General features: G+C 42.7%; 2 protein-coding genes across 5 annotated transcripts; both read right to left on the reverse strand.

Moving 5' to 3' along the window:
* Positions 1 to 9,291, reverse strand: mlxip (MLX interacting protein). Of its 3 annotated transcripts, none has more exons than XM_049763127.2 (17): positions 8,660 to 9,291; positions 8,058 to 8,164; positions 7,826 to 7,911; positions 7,656 to 7,745; positions 7,539 to 7,580; positions 6,767 to 6,977; positions 6,569 to 6,652; positions 6,149 to 6,243; positions 5,302 to 5,776; positions 5,163 to 5,230; positions 4,978 to 5,089; positions 4,813 to 4,913; positions 4,200 to 4,304; positions 4,006 to 4,133; positions 3,505 to 3,628; positions 2,696 to 2,825; positions 1 to 1,986 (listed from the first exon to the last, which is right to left on the reverse strand). In XM_049763127.2, exons 1-17 carry the CDS (start codon positions 8,989 to 8,991, stop codon positions 1,859 to 1,861), a joined length of 2,418 nt encoding a protein of 805 aa, XP_049619084.1. In that variant the 5' UTR covers positions 8,992 to 9,291; the 3' UTR covers positions 1 to 1,858. The 3 variants fall into 3 exon arrangements, with proteins under 3 accessions (XP_049619084.1, XP_049619086.1, XP_049619085.1); XM_049763129.2 differs by having other exon boundaries at positions 6,767 to 6,908; positions 8,660 to 9,290; XM_049763128.2 differs by having other exon boundaries at positions 5,302 to 5,752; positions 8,660 to 9,289.
* A 1,328-nt stretch (positions 9,292 to 10,619) lies between these two features.
* Positions 10,620 to 17,640, reverse strand: cfap251 (cilia and flagella associated protein 251). Of its 2 annotated transcripts, XM_049763068.1 has the most exons (21): positions 17,479 to 17,640; positions 16,872 to 17,026; positions 16,509 to 16,649; positions 16,306 to 16,415; positions 15,785 to 15,893; positions 15,612 to 15,692; positions 15,464 to 15,541; positions 15,297 to 15,338; positions 14,724 to 14,995; positions 14,407 to 14,583; positions 13,660 to 13,910; positions 13,182 to 13,333; positions 12,953 to 13,114; positions 12,626 to 12,810; positions 12,433 to 12,547; positions 12,201 to 12,364; positions 11,821 to 11,911; positions 11,607 to 11,750; positions 11,307 to 11,538; positions 11,043 to 11,150; positions 10,620 to 10,958 (listed from the first exon to the last, which is right to left on the reverse strand). In XM_049763068.1, exons 2-21 carry the CDS (start codon positions 17,019 to 17,021, stop codon positions 10,780 to 10,782), a joined length of 2,943 nt encoding a protein of 980 aa, XP_049619025.1. In that variant the 5' UTR covers positions 17,022 to 17,026; positions 17,479 to 17,640; the 3' UTR covers positions 10,620 to 10,779. The 2 variants fall into 2 exon arrangements, 1 of the variants encoding a protein (XP_049619025.1); XR_007490459.2 differs by lacking the exon at positions 10,620 to 10,958 and having other exon boundaries at positions 11,226 to 11,538.
* Between the last annotated feature and the right edge of the window lie 462 nt (positions 17,641 to 18,102).

An 18,102-nucleotide genomic window follows, 5' to 3' on the forward strand; every position in this document is an offset into this window, starting at 1 on the left:
TCACGTTTGTCGTAGGTAAAGCACGACCATCAATTTTATAATCAAAACGTTTTTTTGTTAAACTTGACAATGACGGCAATAAACATCCATCTAAACATGTCAATAATAATCCTGAAAAATTCCATCTAATATAAAAGCATCAGGAGCAGCAATAATAATGACAAAGCAGTTTGCTAAAGCATATTTTTGTAACCACCCCCCCCAAAAAAATGTACAAAGCATCTTTTGTGATGAAAATGTCCGAAGAAGGCAAGACAATGAATTGTTTGTGATCAAAAAGGTTCATGATTCCATATGACAATACATGTTGGCATCAAAAAGACAAAACCGCATTGTTTTGTGATCCAAAAGTGGAAGATGAAACATAACTAGATTTTCTTCTCGTGTGTTTAACAAGGTTGTTGAGGACAAAACATTGTAATGAAGGTTGTGTAATCAAGAAGTTTGTTGGTGACAAGCCACAACGAAGCATTTTTGGCATCCAAAAATGTGTTCAAGTCTACATATGGCAACGTATTTTGTAGTTAAAAAGACTGTGGCAAACACTTGAGATTTTTTTTTTCTTCACAAAACATTTTGAAGATGCAGCATTGTTTTGTGATCAAATATGACAGCGCATTATGTTGTGATTAAAATGATTGAGTACAAAACATGACAAACTGCGTCGTTTCATTACGTTTGTTGAAGAGAAAACCTGACACTGCATTTACATTGCGACCATAAAAAATGATTGGAAGACAAAATGTGAGTTTCGTGTGCTCAACAGCGCTGCCCTGAGAGCCCGACAAGAACACATGGATCGATACAAAAACTGTATATACACACGCGCTCACACGATGAGGCAAATAATCCACACGGTAAATATAAAGTGCCATGAAAAAGTATTTGCTTCTTTTTAAATGTCTTAGTTTTATGGCATAGTTTCCCCACTTTATTCAGATTATCAAACAAATGTAATGATCAGACTGATTGAACCTAGCATGACCTTTAAAAGGCCGCGCTTGCTCGGAAACTCTCCAGTGTTGCTAAAGGAAGCAAAATAGTCCTGCCAAGACGTGAACGACTCATTGCTACTTGTTGGCGCCGAGTGGCCCTGCCAGTTATTCGGGATAGGAGCCAAGTACATTTTGATAGAGGCGCCCGCTTTAAATCATTAATTCCTTAATAAATGGAATAGCATTTTATCTCTTTGAGTTAAGTACTCATGAGCTTAAACGCTGAAGTGAGGAAACTGTGTGGAAAAGTAAGAACTGGACAAATGTTCAAATACTTTTTCACGGCACTGTTTGCACTGAACATATTTGGAGAGACAAGAAAACAAGCCATGTGCTTTATTGCTATTTCTGTGAAGCTCCCTATGAGGGCTGTAGGTCATGTCGCTCACCAGAAAAGGGCTGAGAAAGCAAAATGTGAAGGACGGAGGAAATGGGGGGAGCTACATTGTGGTGTCAAGCTTTATGAGAAATTCAAAGAAACTTACCCACACACTCATTTCGCTTCTGAACTGTGTTCAACATTGTTCATTATGACTCACGCCGAGGCAAACGGGTCAAAAAAAAAAATTGTGCCGAAGATGACAATGGAAAGTCCTATTTCGCAGACATGTTCGGTGTAAAAAATGGGGCGCATCGTTAAGTGTGAGGAAGGGAGCTTTGATTGGCCAGTAATCAAGCTTGCTGTGTTCACTCCCACAACGGCGCACAGGCCCATTTCTAACAACGCCTGACTACAAAAATGCCCCCGGAAAAAAAGACGCCAACCATGCGCACAGCCATTAGAGCTCTTAGGAGTACAAAAAGAGGAAGACGAGTTGAGCCCTCCGTGATGATGATGACGTAGAGGAGGAAAAGGATGGACATCAGATGGCCTGTGATCGAGGCTCCACGTCGGCGTGCCTAAGTGCCTGAATGGCTTCTTCAGGCAAGCGTGATGGATCGCTGAGGATGGACGTGCTGGTGCTCAACTGGCAAAGGCTGCTGCTGACCACTGGTGCACACAGGTTCACTTATTACATACAGGACAAACATACTACAAATATACCACATGAATGAATATGCTATTTATGTACTTAGTATGACTTCCTGTCAATGGTTACTTTTTCCTCCTCCCCAAATAAATTCAATACTGTGTGATAATCCTGACAGGCCTACTTCCTACTTAAATAAAACATGCTGCGAATTAAAACGATAATAAACAAAACAAATGTTGGGCTGAAGGGAAAACAACAATGCAAATATTTGGCCGTGAAAACAAAGTGAAAAAGTTCAAATGTCTGCCACATAAAAACTACCCGAAGCAAAGATAATCACAAGTAGAAAAGAAACATAACTTTAAAAAGACAACGATAGGTTCCACGTGGCATAAGAAAACAAACTTGACAGTGCCAATTATTCCTGCCGACGTTGTGACTTTTAGTGTCTTAACAATCTTGGCGCATTGCCAAAAGCATGTCTTCGCTCATTGTCAACCGTGGCAGCCGCTAGTGCACACTCTTATTTTTATTTTCAGACTTTGACGCCCTCCCCCCCGGGACTTGCTTTACGTGTCCTTATATCCAAACAGCTTTGACTCAAGCATTAATTTAATTCCATAGAAATTAAAAAATGAAAACAAGGGCATTTTTTTTTCAAAACATCTACGCAAACACACAACGTTTCATAAATCAATGTGTGTGTGTGTTGAATGTTTGACTCACTGGGCCTGAGTGCGACCAGGGAGCAGTGGCGCTCGAGCCACTCCAGCGTTGTCTTGCAAAGCTCCGTTCCGCTCGCGGTCGACACCATCTTGTTGAAGGACTCGAAGAGAGGCTTGATGATGACGCTGAACTGATAAACGCGCCAAGTCAAGGCTTGCTCCAGAATTTTGCTGAGATGCGCTCAAGCCCCGTCAAAACCACTTTGCCCGAAAGTGCCTCTTTGAAATCGTGTTTCTGTTCCTTGCAAGTTGCAGCTGTTTAATTTTGGCTTTTCGCAATACGTAACCCTTAAGCTAATGCTAAAGCTAATAATCGAATAAAGTTCAAATCGAAATGTCAAACAGCTCTAGGCAAGCATGCGTCACATCATATTTGGTAAACCGTGCGAGCCAGTACTGTTTCATTCCTTAAAGTGATGTTATTTGATAGTTTCTCATTACTTGGCAATGAGAACAGAACATTTGCCAAGAAATAATTTCAACAGTATTTTAATAAGCTTATATGTATAAGCTTTGGGAGTAGTCAGACAAAAATAAATGTTTATATGGTGTAAATCATTAGGGAGGATTTTCACCTGTCATGGAGTTGGTTCGAACTATCAACGTGAGATTTGTTTAAAGAGGGGACCAATCTCATGATGGCGGCAGCCAACAATTAAGACAGGTGATGAAATAGCTCATGTTCCACTGAGGATTCCTTCCTACCGCAGCAAATTTCCCCCGCACACTCAAAAAACAATCACGGACTGATACAACCTGACTGGTACGCTCTCAGACCGTAAATATAGACAAGAGCTAGGAGGAGGATACAAGCCAGAACTTCCAGTCCTGCCGGGAACGCAGCTTGACGTACTCGGTGAACCTGTGCTGCATGTGGTCAAAGCGCCGCTGCGTGACCTGCGCTCCCGTGGCCGGCATCTGGTCGTGACACAGGCTGCGGTTGACAAAAACAAAACAGGATGAGCCCCGGACTTAACGAGCTGTCGTAAAAGAATATTATGTTCACTTAAAAGCAAAAAAAAAAAACTTTGAATGCATGACGTTCCATTGAAGCGATGAAATTTAGCGCCACCCGGTGGACAAAAGCCAGTAGATAGTCCAAGTGTGTCGGAAGGATTATTGGCACAAAAATTCAAGATTAAAACAACAACAAAAAGAATAGACATTATACTGTATGTGTAGAGAGAAACAAATCCTGAATAATTGAACAAAAATGCAAATATTAGTCAAGTATTAATATATTGGGGACAACTTCAAGAGAGAGGAAGAGATATTATTTAAAAACAAAAACTGCAAATAGTATGAGCATACTTAATGCAGGCTTTGAGGTTTGTGATCTCCTCCTGCAGCTTCCTGATGTCTTCTTGCATTTGCTCCCTCTCCTGCTTGAGCTTTTCAACATGTTCCACCGTCTTTTGCATTGTGACTGCAATACTGATCTGTGAACATTTCCAACGGAATGGTAACCACAAGCAGTCGGAATCACAACTCCCGCTGCTCCTTACGTTGGCTTGGGAGTTGAGGGTGGGGACCAGGCCACCGAGCGTTTTGAAGCAGTGGTTGATATTTGATCGTCTCTTCTGCTCGGCGAAGTGGGCTCTCCTTGGAATCTGAAACGCACAGACGCATGCGTTACTTTCACACTGATGTTAAAAGACGTTGTCGCTCCAGCTTTACAACTTGTAGCGATAAGAAATATCGGTTTAAAAAAAAAAAAAAAGATAATGATAAAGCTATATGAAGAGTAATACAACTAAGAAAAAAATCTGTAATAATGACAACTGAGTAAAAATACAAAAAAAAATATTAACTAATACAAGACAAACGTACAAAAAATGTAAAGTTGAAAAAGAAATAATAGACTATGACACGAACACGGCGTCACCTGTTTCTGTAAGTGGCACGTTTGGACAAAAAGTGCGTGGAGGGAGTCAATTAAGATATTTTCCGGGCTTAGTAAGTGGTTTGAATATTTCGCACTGCTGAGAAATGATTATCATGTTTAAGACTGACGCTCGCCATCCACCACACTATGTGCTATGTGAAAATAGAAATGTGCGTCAAAATTCCCCCTTTGCTAAGTGATAAAATGCTGACGCTCCCTTCCCGTTGTTTCACCTGAGGTGTTGTGCTGCTGCTGCTGCTGATCAGTGACTGTGGACTTGGAACTTGATCTAAAGCACAAGGGGAGCCTTGGCCTGACCTTGGCTGGCCCTTCACTAAAAAGAGGAGGGGGGGGGAAATTATTATAAAATTTGGCGTTAGCGAGTCGCAAACTCTTACCGACAACTGATGCGGGCTTCTGGTTTCGGTGGCTGGAGGAAAACGAGTTCTCTGAGGGGATGATGCACTGAGGAGACTTTTGGGTTTGAGGTACTACAGAGAACCCACCGGCCTGACACGTACCAAAAGACAATTAAAGCAGGGTGCACAATGATCTGTGAGTCAATTTGTTGTTGAGAACGTACCACTCCACAATGAGTGATCAGCACCCCGGGAGCTGAGGTCACGTCGGTTTTCATTGCCGGGATGACGCCTGAGAATGTGAAAGCCGGCAGTGAGTTTTTGGAGAATCCCTGTTTTAAAAAGTCAACTTTGCCTCCAGACCTGTGATGAAGAGCTGCTGAGTGGCGACTGGGTTGGCTGGGGAAATCTTCTTCAAGTCTCGTTTTTTGTTGCCGTTGGCCGGCTGGAGGTGTCGGGGGCGGGCAAAGGTGTGAGGCGGCGGCGGAGGCTTCGGGGCGGCTAACAGCGGAACCAGGGAGGGCAACCGAGGGGGAGGCGGCGGGGGATGCGTGCACACCGCATCGGCGGTCGGCGCAGCGGAGGGCGAGATCGCGACGGTCTCGCCCAAGGTTGCTGCGGAGTCCAAGGTGCGGGGGAGAATGGGGGCCGTTGGGAGGCACTGGGACGCCAGCGGATTGTGAGAGGAGACGGCGGCGTGCTCACTGAGCGCCACCTGCCCCGGATAAAGAGGCAAGTAGTTGTCCACAATGCTCTCAGCACTGGTTCCACTGGTTGCACTGGTCATGGGGGACGGGATTTGGCTGTCTGTGAGCTGCATGGACGACAATAAGTGGCTCTGGTGACAAAACACACGAGTTTAATTTGTGAACAAGCTTGTAACTCAACTGCCTCAAATCAATTTGGAAATGAACCGAAATGCCATGAAAAGAATATTTGCCTGGCTGCTTTGTAATCAGACATCCAGAAATAATAATAATGTTGACATTTAAAGACAAAAAGACGCTATTTACACAGTGTAATGATGTGGTTAAGCAGACCGAGCAGCTGCTCGTGCGCCATTATCCAGTTTAGTACCATGACTATGTTACGTGGATTTTTGACCACTACTTGTAAAGGACAGAAAAAAGAGGCAGGAAGGTGGGGGCGGGGAATGTCTTACACCTTCTGCTTGTAGTGGTGCGTTAAAGGCGCCGCGCTCCGTGTTTACCTGCGACGGAGAGCCGCTGCCGGGCAGTAGGGTGCCTGACGGTGCGGTGGGGGAAACGGGGAGGAAGACGGGTGGACGGAAGCTGTGAAATAAGTCTGGAAACAAGAGTCTATGTTAGCAAGCGGTTAGTAAAAAAAAAAAAAAAAATCATCCTCTACTTTGTGGGTTACTCGGTTAAGGAAACTCGTGTCTAGGGGAGTTACTGGAAGACTAGCACGTGATTCCTTCAGGTGCACAATTAGTGTGTGTTCAAGAGACGCATGTGCGGGACTCAATCTACTTTTAGTCATACAAAAGCGTCACGCCATCGGACAACAAGTCACAATTTTAGAAGGAGCGCTCTCCTTTGGCACTCCTTTCATTGATCGCTCGGGTGTGCAGACTTTTCCACCTGAAAAAGAGACAACGTTTGGCCGCTACCTTGTAGTGGATCAAAAGAAAAGTCCAGGTTGGGCTGCAGCTGCATGAGGCCCGGTTGGATCATGTCTGCGTTGACCGCATGAGCTGTGGAATTGCACCAGCAAAAGATTTTCCCGGGCTTGAAATAATACAACATTGCCCCACCCCCCACTTGTTTTACAAAATATTTTTTTTTAAAAATGACTCGCCAATCCTCACCGTTCTCCTTGGGGTTGGGCCAGGCGGTGGTCTGGTGCGAGACCAAGGTGGAAAAGAGCGTGTCAGACACCTCGGACAATAGCATCTCCATGTCAAAGAGGCTCTCCAGCTCCATGGGCACGGGGGCCTCGCTCTCTTCATCCTGACAAAAGCAAGCACGGAGCATGTCTGGAGAGACTTCCCCAAACAGCCCTAACTGCTCCTTGGGCCCCTTTAGGTGTTAGAAATGTAAGCACCAAGCTGGTCAATCACACAAGCATGCAAGGACAAGCGCAGCCAACAAGTGGGGTCGACAATGAGATGCATGCGCGCTCAGCGGAATGCTTTGACTTTTACAGTTTAGTGATTGACACTTGAACGCCGTGTTCAAGTCTGCATTGAAATCCTCGTCCGCAATCGAAACTCTAATTTTAACAAATCTTGAGACCTGGCTTTGAATCTCAACTGATGTAAAATACTTACAGTATATTTAAAAAGTCTACACACCACTGTTCAAATGTGATTTTTTTTTGTGATACTGCTTTTAAAAAAAAATAAAATCAAAAATCCCTCCCCATTGAGTTGTACAAGTTGTCACCATAAAGGTGGGACGATTGAACAGGGGTGTGCAGACTTTTTATATCCTGCTGTATACCAAACAAACTGATTTTCTAGACTGAAAACAGAACCAAACGACTTAGTTTGATTTGTTTTTTCTCAAAGGTATTAAAAGGTTTTGGTGCACTGACAAGCTGCATGCTTTGTATATATTTTTTTTCCAAACTCTGCATACCTTGAGTAAACTCGACAGGTCGTCATCCTTGTGCTTCTGCAACTAAAGGGACAGTCAGAAATATTAACAGTGCTGTAAGATGAAAAAAAAAAAAAGTGACTGGAACCCAAACTCAACTCTTTTCTTGAAGTAAGTCCTCCACTTGTGATACTCTCTGATGACAATTTCTATTCTTCTCTTCCAGCATTTGCCCTCTGTGGTGATCATCTAGCAGTTACAACACACAAATGATGATATAAAGTCACCAAATTAATCATGTGTTTTTTGATATGCATTCAAACCTTCACCTCGGAAGTACGATGCGCTTCCAGGTCTATGTTTCCCTCCAGCGGAGTCACAAAATGACAAACGGGATTTTGCCTCCTCTCCACATCTGCAGGGGACAAAAAGTTGAATCACTCAAACTTGAGAAAGTCGAGTAATCCTTCACTTCTTACGTTGCGAGGGCAGCATTTTACGTAAGCAAACTTAGAGTTTAAAATCGATCAAGCAAAAATGTGGTAAAATAAGCGGTCTTACACTGCATGTACCAGGCCCTCCAGATGGCGTTGTTGAGGCGGATCTTGTCCCTCCAGAGCAGCTTCAGACCTTTGAAGTTTTTCCATTTGGGAGACACCAGTTTACCGCTGTGGAAACAAGTGGATTTACCATTTCGTTGTCACATCCATCCATTGACTGAACCGCTTTATCCTCACCAGGGTGCAAAATTTCCAAGTCAAAATGGAAAGTACAAATCAATTCTGGAAGAAACATTTAATAGACACTGTATTCTATGTATTTGCTTTAGTGGGCCTCTGTAAAAGTATTTTTCCCCCTGTTTTCTGTCTATATTAGATTAAAAGCATTAAATATGTGCAGCATGGTTAAACTAAAGAAAGTCGACAACAACATGCCTGCTTGGTAGTAATCCCGTGCTCTATTAATAGTCCTGACGACAAATCCAAGCTGGTTCCAAAAGTCCGAGGGAATCCTCGTTTGTCATCCGTAAATAGCAACTGGCTGGCAAGTCACTTTTCTATAACATGCTCACACAAGAACCACTCGGGTTTTCTTCCTCCTTTTTTTTAGGAGGGTAAAATTATAACTGGGGGAATTGTGACAGTGTAATTAACTGGTGGTACCTGTAAGCCAGCGTCATGCACTCGAAGAGTTTGGTGAGCGAGGCGTCGATGGAGATGTGAGACGTGCTGGCCTTGCCGAAGTGGTACGTCTGACAGGTCTGTTTGTTGACGGTGTCGAAGTCGTAGCCTTTCTTCGGCGGGTGCTCGCTGTGCGGCGATGATACCATAAAGTGCCCGCTATGAATGATCTGCGACCTACGCGGGCCCCGGCTGGGGTTCGGACTGGGGCTGCGGCTCGGGCTTGTCTCTTCGGCGTCCGAGTCGTCGTCATCATCGTCGTCCCGCTGTTGTTTCCTCATCCGCTGTTTGGAACTCTGCTGCCGAGAAGCCATGATTGCGAACAAATGGCTAAGCAGCTAGCGAGCTAGCCCGGCGGGGTTATTACTATACTATAACCGTCATGAGTCTTGGCCGTGGCATTACGAGTGTCCCCTGCCGGTCCGATTTTATTGTTTTAATTTAGTTTTTTTTGTTTTGTTTTCCTGCCAATTTGTGGCGTTCGAAATTCTTCGAATCTACTTTGTGTACAAGTTGAGTACAAACCAGCTAACACAAAAGTAGTGTTGGCTCGTGCGTGAACGATTCGTTCAGAAGGAACGTATCTTTTCAGTGAACGAAAGTGAACGGGTCACACTTCCTAAAGTGATTCGTTCTTTTTTTCCGTTCATATAACTTCAACCAGTAGGTGTCGGTAATGCCCATTGAAGCTGGTGCCACCTAGGCGTAAAACAAAACAAAGAAGAAAATGACGTAACTTCCTGTTCACGAACGAGTCGTGAATTGCATTTCCCTTTCACCAACGAACGAATCTGTGAGTGAACGATTCACTCACTGAGTGAATCACTCACTGAGTGATTCGCATTTCCAGCGAGAACGGATCAGTGAGGGAACGAATCCTGGCTTTCCCGTTCGCGAACGTGTCAATGAGTGAACCGCCTTCCTGTGTATCAACGGATCAGTCAGTGAATATGTTGCGTCTCCTGGCGTGAACTATGTAAGCCAGAATGTAGATTTACGATTTACTTATTGTAGGTTTTAAATAACGTGTATTCCTAAATGTTGTTATCCAATATATCGACTGCAGTTTCACATTAGATTGCTGGTTTGAGATGTACTGTTATCATTGTTGTTATTATTATTATTATTATTATTATTATTATTATTATTATTATTATTATTATTATTGTTTTAATAAACATTTATGTTATAACTTGTCTGGTGTTGTATTCCTTGTTTTGATATTCGCCAATCAAAACATAAAAATCAGACATTTGGTTAACTGATTTATATGACAATATGTATATGCGTTTTACGTTGTTATGAGTTGGTGTCCCCAAAATCAAAAAATGTCGGCATAACGTTTTTTTTTTTTAAAAAAAACCTTTTATTGTGTAGTTGTATTGTTTGATGTGTATGGGTTGTTTCCACTGGATGTTGTAAAAAAAGAAAGAAAAAAGCCGGATCAGTGTGTGTGTTTGGGGGGGGGAACGAATCTTTTGAGTGAACTGATTCTAAACATTCAGTTCACCTAAAAGAACTGGAATGCACATCACTACACCGAAGCAACTTGGAGGCATCCCCAAGGGGGGCGGGCAGGATGTTGTCACTGAAAGGTTGCAAGGTTTTTGATTGGCCTGTGTTAGTCTTGCCTTTTCTTATTGGTCTAAACCACTGCTTCATTTAAAAAAAAAAAAAGGGAGGCGGGCTTGTCTCAAGATCCAGGAAGTATTTCGGGGTCAGAACGTTTCTGATTGGTCTCTGTCAGACCGCACCCTTTCTGATAGGGGCGCGTCAGGACTAGAATTAGATAACGCATTTCTGTTAATTATGTTGTGCCTTCTTTGTCCTTTATTTTTAAAGTGACTCATTTGGCATTTTACAAATCCTGTAGCGATGTCCAATTTCTATCTGCGCAGCTAGTGCTCATGCTTACAGTAGTTCATTGGCAACACCTTGAATATTTTGTTATCTAATTTTTATTACACTATGGGGAGATTACAGTGTAATTTCTGGGACTACACAGAACACAGCACAATGCTTCTTTTTTTAACTTATTTGTAAATGATGAATATTAATAATTCTGAGTCACTGCATTTCCCATTCAGTTATGGAGTTTCCATTTAGTCGTCATCAAGCTGTTCTGTTCTGGTCTGTTCAAACTCCGATGCTTTATGTCCTCTCTTGAGCGTCAGCGATGACGATGACGAGGATGAAGGGAGGCCCAAGATGAGATGTGTAAATGTGTCCATGGATATTTTCTCCGGGATGGCATTCTCCAGATCATATTCGTGGCTCACGTCTGCATAAAAGACACAGATGGGAATAAAAGTAAGATTATGTGTGAAAGTTTAAATATTGTAACCATTCTAGTATTCGTACTTACCTTCACTTTTAAAGAAGTCGACCTCGGGACTTTCCTCGTCTCTGACCTCAAACAGGCCTAACAGTGTCGTAAAACACTCTGCCAACTCATCCTCTGTCATAGCTTCCCCTGTTAGATCCCATCAAATTAATTCAAGTGTGGATTCATGGTGACGCAAAAAGACAAATTCCGATATTGTGTTACTTTTGTTTTTCTGTTAGTGAGAAGGATTTCTCCTGGTTCTTGACCCGAGGCGCCAGGATCGTAACATTTTCTATTGTATACCTCGGCCCTGCAGGAGCTCCAACATCTGGTCTCTGTGCAGAACGGGTTGTCCTGCGGGGCCGCTAGGCTCGCCGAGGACCTCAAAGGCTGTGGCTAGCTCATCTGCCGAGATACCAAAGGCCGGCCGGTGGTTGACGTAGAGTTTGATCAGCTCCTCCAGGTTGATGTCCGTGACGTACTCTCCTGTTTCTGTGTACTGGCCCATCTTCACCTCGTTTAGCATGTCTTCAACCTGCTCAGAATAAAACAGCCAATTTTGCAGGAATGTTACATATGAGGAAACCGAAATGTGGATCGCACCTCCTCTTCGGTTGGGAAGTAGGCCAAAGCCCGCATGAGTGAAGGCAATTCCGTCAGGGGAATTTTGGGAGACAGCTGTCGCGTGTCCATGGACTCCAGACCTTGACTGTGAATTTGGCAGTAATAGAAAAAGTCTTCGATTTCCTACAGTAAAAAAACACAAGTTACTTGGCTGTACTGGTTCCACGACTAAATGATGACATTTCAAACTCACCCTGTAGAATTCTCCATTCCGGCCTCCCTCTAAAAGAGTGTAATATGGCTCCAGGTCCTTTCCTCCCAAAGCTGCTGCTCCTTCCAGGCCACTGCGCTCACCGGAAAGAGCCAAAACACAATTTATATTACGCATACCAAACACAATAGGTACACATACACACACGGCGAGATCCGACAGGAGAGCCGGATTATAATCTGGCAGGTGTTTCTAATATTGTGGTATCGGATGATGAATACGATGCGTGGACATATTTTTGGGGAAGCTTGTTGTGGATTTGTTTGATGATAGTGCCCAGTCGTGTGACTTCTCCAGTTCCTCCGCCGCAATTTGAGAACATTCTGAAATTTCTTCTCGTGTATGTTCCATGCAAAGATTACCTGTAGTTGATCTGCCATAGCAAGACAGTGCAGTCAGGACCACCTGCAGTAAAAAGAAACTGTCCGTCGTTGGAGTAGGCGAAGGCGGACACGCCGGTCGGATGGCAGAGCACCGCTTGGGATTTGTAGGGGTTGCCGTCCAGAGGCAAGATCTGAAGGCCAACCTGGAGGAAGCATCAGCAGACCTCCTCTTACTCAGTCTTGGCTGGTGAAAAGTGCTAAGCGGACTGACCTTGTCGTCTGTTATGTACGCCATGTAGTACGTGCCTCTCTCGTTGTCTTTGGACGTGGGGAGAATCCTGATTTTCTTAACGGGGCTTCCGTACGTCGGCCCGAGGAGGGTCTTTCTGTTGAAGTTATTCAGAAAAGATCTACATCATCTGTCTCCTTTTCAAAAAACAAAAAATGGTGGTGATGTTTATTACCTGCATGTCTTGGAGGTGCTGTTGAAAAGCTTCATCTTGTATTGGTCCGAGGCGACCACCAGAAACTCCTCGGCGCTCAGCGGCGGGTATAAGGTCATGCACTTAGGCACCGCGCTCTGGTCAAGACGCTTGGAGCTCAGGATGATCAGGTGGCCTACTTCACTGCTCTCCACGTCGTACTCCACCTGTTAATCCCGATTGTTCTACATGCTTTACAGCCAGCAGCCAATTGCGGTTCATTAATCAATAACATTAGTAGATAAATAAATGCTCATCGATTTATGTTTGATGATTTGGAAAAATCTCATCCACCAATTGCAGACTCACCAGCAGGCGGTCTACGCCCAGCGTGAACAGTCTAGGCTTGGCGCTGTCCCGGTGAACCCCAAACATGAGGTCTGTAATGGCTTTGTAGTGGGAGCGGTACCTGCCCAGGTAGATCCACAAATGCGGCTGCATGCGAAATAACGTCACCGCTTTTCCGACATCCTGATGGCGACAACTTCGATTACTACGTACGGTGGCGTTCATAATTAGCTGCTTCGAGGTAATTTACGGCAGTGGCGAGGTATCTGGAGTCATGCGAAAAACTCATGTGGCTGATGCTGTCGGGGGAGTAATCGAAACACCCCTTGGGATCACTTTGTAATGTGTTGGCATCCAGAAAATGAACGGCTCCGCTTGCAAAACCCACCGCCAGGTGACGTCCTGTTCAAGAAGGAACGAACGTGTCAGTGTCCAAAAATAGCAGATTTAAAAATGGCGTTGAGGCATAGACTCAGCTGTATATTGTTTCTATTTTATGTTTTAATTAATTGTATTTATTATTTCAATTTTTCTTTTCAAAAATAGAAAATATGTTGAGTCGTACGCTCAATTATATTTTGTTCCGATTTTATGTTTTGATTATGAATATTTATTATTTCTTGGTATGACAGAAAGTGTTGATTATTTTCTGGCACAGCGCTTCAGGACATTTGTCCATTTGTCTGAGGAGAAATGGAATAAAAGCTCAAACGGATTTCCATAGTCACCTTGTGGGTCAATAGTGACACACTGGATGTCTTTCTCTTTCTCCAAGACCCTCCTGCAGATGGTCCGCTTTTGCTGGTAGTCCCAAAGTTTTAAGACGCCGCTGCAGTTGCCCATGACCGCGACGGGCTGTTTGGGATTGCAGGCCACGGCGTGGGCAGGGTCGCAGTTCTCCTGCATCAAGACCCGCCACGTGCCGCCTTCCACATTCACGTGGACAACCCCGGAGGTTGACGAGGAAACCAAAAAATTCCTGCAAAATATGAGGCGGGAAAACATCTGCGATAGCGTAGCGTTGTGTGAGATTATATTAGAAATGAGATTACAGATGTGATGTTACAAGAAGTTAGTTTTAGGATGACAATTGCGGGACATTTGATTTGATTTGAAAGGGGATGGATAAGAAAAGAAGAGGCGGGATGAGATCACATGAGAAATCAGATATAAATTGAGATGAGAGAGAGACATTATATGAGGGATTAAAAAAAAATGAGAGATGAGGTCCTAAAATCAAATGCATGTGAGAACAATCAGATTATGTATGAAATGGAAAAAATGTAAACAAAAAAAAAAGACTAAATAACATTAGGTGAAATTACATGCGATAAATGATGTAAAACTAGCAATTAGATGAGATAACGTGAAATGAGAAACATGCCATGAGATATTCTGCATGGAACGAGATTACATAATTGTACTGTTCCAATTGGGTATTAGTTTTTTCACTGGTGACCGAAGCGGACGTTTACCTGCCCAGGAGTGGCTTGGTATCCATGGTTTCGTCTTCCAAATATTCTCTTGGAAACTCTTTGGAAAAGGAAATAGAAACAATCGGGCCAAGATTCAGATGAGTAAACCAGGTTAGGAGCAGCATGTTTTCGTCGTAAAAGTTGATGTGGCCTCGCGTGTCTCCAGTCACAATGCAGCTGTCGTGAAAGAAACAAATACAACCGGAGAATGAACTCTTCGGTCTCTAGCGATGGATGAGCATGCAGCATGAGAACATCAAGTAACTATTGAATTGATGCAATAACATTTGCTATCAATTAAAACGACGAGTACATACTAGTCTATCACAACAAGCACAGTGATGGGATGCTCCTGCAGAGAGATGACCTTCACGTGGTCTCGGCTCAGCCTTTGGTTGGAATCTAGGTCCTGCATGAGTTCCCAGATTACGATGACCCCCGCCCTAGACGGGGTTAGGATTCGGAGGTCTCGCCAGTGGAACACGGATGGACTCAGAGGCCCACCGGCCAGTTTACGGATTTCGCTGAACTCGGGTGTGGAACAGGGGAAGAGAGATGCGTTCAGTTCCAGGGTGGCCGCGTCGCCCAGCTGAACACATAAAACACGGGCAAATAAATAACAAATAAACCACAAATGTATCATTAAAGTTTTACATAAAATTAAGATACGACTGCAGTATGTAGCTTTTGTGCAGAAAAAATACACAAAATAGAAATATTATAGTAACTTATAATAAACATTTTAATTTATATAAAAAAAGAAAAATACATTTAAGAACCACTAATAGAGATAAAAAAGTATTAAAAAAAGATCATTTAATATTTAATAATTGGACAAATATAATGAGCATGAAATATTAAATAAAACAAATTGGCAAATAAAATATTACCTTAATAACTTTTAATGGAACATATTGCAAACTTCTTTGTGCCTGAAAAAAGCAAAACATGAATGGAACAACAATGCCGTTTCAGGTTTTTTAATGACCTTTTAATTTTTTTTCCTTTGTTTTTTAGAATTATGTGGTGGACCAGATGAAAACGTGCCACGACTCACCGTGGTGTAAAACAACACTTGGCTTTCACTGCTGCTCAGCAACTGGGTGCTATTGTTTGGGTTAAAAATGATGTAATTCTGCAAAAACAAGTTTTTTTTTAAAATACAAAACATGGGCAAGGTGATGACGAACTTCAATTGGACTTACTTGATAACCGTATTCCGGGCTGAGTTCTGTGAGCCAGAGCGGGTCATGGCAGTCGTTGGTCCAATCCCAGATACACACACACTGTAGTTTAACCGCACGGTGAAATCAGTGAAGGCTAAAAGCAAATCCTTTACGATCCACCAGAGAGATGGAAAGCAACAGCTTTTACTCACCTGAGTTCTCTCTTTCCCGAGCGTCACCAGCTGTTTGGCATCGGCCGAAAAGCCAAGGGCACTGACTCCCCCGTTGGGATGGCAGTCGAACAACGTGTGCACAGGAATGCTGGAACGGTCCAAATGTATCATACCCCCACCAAGAAAACAACGACAAAAAAAAAAACACCTAATGAAACTGCTAGCAGACTTGTCAAACAAAGTAATCCGATTTTTTTGACACTGGCGGAGTTAGAGGGGCCGAGGGGGCAATGGCCCTCGTGAATTATGCTTGGCCCCCTTAGGGCCCAGGCCGAATAATTGACTTAGTTATTTTTCTATTTTGGACGATTTTGTTTGAAACATTTCCACCCGTCCCCCATAGACAACATTAAATGAGTATTCATCAGTGTGTTCAGAAGAATATTTTGGGTTTGTAAAAAAATAATGTTGTTTTGTGCGCACCTAAGATATCCATGCGCCCCCCACGGTCCTCCCCAAGGAAAAAGATCCTAGCTCTGCCAGTGTATGTCGAACATTACCCAGAGTATGAATCCCACACTATGACAGTGCTTGTCTCGCTCAGGTCCGCCGTCGCGATCCAGCGTCGGTCTTTGCTGACGCACATACATGAAATGGGGGAGCAGTGCCCCTGAAAAATATCCACTTTTTAATGTGTGTTGTTGTTAAATCCTATTTGTTAAATGTATTTAATTTTTTATTTAATTTCTATTTATATTCTTACCTGGAGTATATGCTGGGAGTTGGTGGTGTGGTTGTAAATTATCCCGACGTTAGCTCCGGTATAGAGGAACACCAGCTGATTGTGGTCTTGCAAAATGTATACGGGAAGCGAAGAATTCAAGCCAGAGACCCAATCAAGTGACTAAATGGGGGACAGCATGCTTGAGGATATATTTTACTGGATGTATTTTACTCTTCATACAGTGGTACCTTGACCAACTAATTTAGTTGTTTCTCTGTATTATAAGTCATGATTTTTTTTTTTTTTTTTTTAACCAGGCTAAAAAAAATCTTACCCAAGTGACAGATACCTTGAACATTTTCAAGTCAAGGTCCCACTGTATTCAGTGCTACGTTTACTTACCAATGCATGATTTCTACTGTGTGTGGTCTCCTGTGCGAAAAGGGTTTCTCTGGTTGCAGTGTAGACTTGAGACTCCCTGCTTCGCCTTAGTTTGTCAATGTTGCTCTGGTGACTTTTTGGGGGGCTCTCTGGAGCTTGTGTTTCAGACATTTTGCCTGTCAAATAAAATTAACTAAAAGTCATTGGAGTGTGGGAATAAAAATTTTGAGAATCACCAATTTGGACTGTTCAAAAAGTAAAAAATAACCTAGTTAATATCGAATATGATCCCACAAAATATGTGGGCCACGAAAGTGATTTGGTGGATGAACATTGTTGGCCAGTTAGCCACTTTATCTTAAAATGTTTGCGTACCCCCAAATTGTAGGTTTTCCACGACATTTCTTTTATCAAAAGCTCTTTTGATAGAAAACAATTCATGCTAAAATAGAGAAATTATATATACTGGTCAATAAAGTTTTTATTTCATTACTTCACCGTCCTTACTATTCCTGAATCTCAAAAGGAAAATGTATTGAATGTTTATTAACACATCAATTGCGCTCAGTTAAATAATAAAAGAGTTGCCAAGCGAGAACACCATTGGTTACAAAATTGTCAAAATCACCTGGTTACTTTGCGAAAGGATGACGACACTCTTGTCATAAAGATCCAGTTATGAATTATTAGTTGAATTGAGGGAGAAATCTTAAATTAGTCATATTATGAAAACAGCATCAAGCTTTACAAACAGTGCCAAATTAATGTTTTGGAGTTGTTGTCGTTGCCTGGCAACCTTTACCGCGAAACACACGTTGTCTAATGCATTCAAATTAAAACCAGAATGGGGTAAAATCTCGAATCCAAATGACCAAAATCACGTTCAACTGTCACTGTGTACAATTAATATTAAGCCTATTTGTATTCACCTAAATTTGTGATGTAAAGGTGGAGTATTTGTTTATTGTGTTGCCAGGATACTTTATTCTGAAACTTATAATTTGGACGTCGCTGGCGCAGCACGCATTTGCGACTTCCGCATTTGTGGGCGAGCTTTGTTTTGAGCTACGCATGCGCACAGTTTGCCAATATTCCGTTGGTATATTTTACTCTAGTTTTGTTTGAAGGCAAAACCTTCTCTCAGACATCAGGATAAATTTGCTATCAAATGGCGGTTATTGATCAGAAAAGTTTAAAAATGGGATATAGGTACAATTTGTTTAGTTTTAGAACTACATTTTTGTGTAAGACC

Source organism: Syngnathus scovelli, chromosome 3 (assembly GCF_024217435.2).
Source record: "Syngnathus scovelli strain Florida chromosome 3, RoL_Ssco_1.2, whole genome shotgun sequence".
Lineage (NCBI taxonomy): Eukaryota > Metazoa > Chordata > Actinopteri > Syngnathiformes > Syngnathidae > Syngnathus > Syngnathus scovelli.

Coding starts and splice junctions, on each gene's coding strand:
- mlxip (XM_049763127.2), bottom strand. CDS start 8,991: ATGGCTTCTCGGCAGCAGAGTTCCAAACAGCGGATGAGGAAACAACAG. Junction 7,912..8,057: donor GAGGGCCTGGTACATGCAGT/GTAAGACCGCTT, acceptor TGTCCCCTGCAG/ATGTGGAGAGGAGGCAAAAT. Junction 7,746..7,825: donor AAGCGCATCGTACTTCCGAG/GTGAAGGTTTGA, acceptor TGTAACTGCTAG/ATGATCACCACAGAGGGCAA.
- cfap251 (XM_049763068.1), bottom strand. CDS start 17,021: ATGTCTGAAACACAAGCTCCAGAGAGCCCCCCAAAAAGTCACCAGAGC. Junction 13,911..14,406: donor ACCAAGCCACTCCTGGGCAG/GTAAACGTCCGC, acceptor CATATTTTGCAG/GAATTTTTTGGTTTCCTCGT. Junction 13,115..13,181: donor CCAGATACCTCGCCACTGCC/GTAAATTACCTC, acceptor TGTCGCCATCAG/GATGTCGGAAAAGCGGTGAC.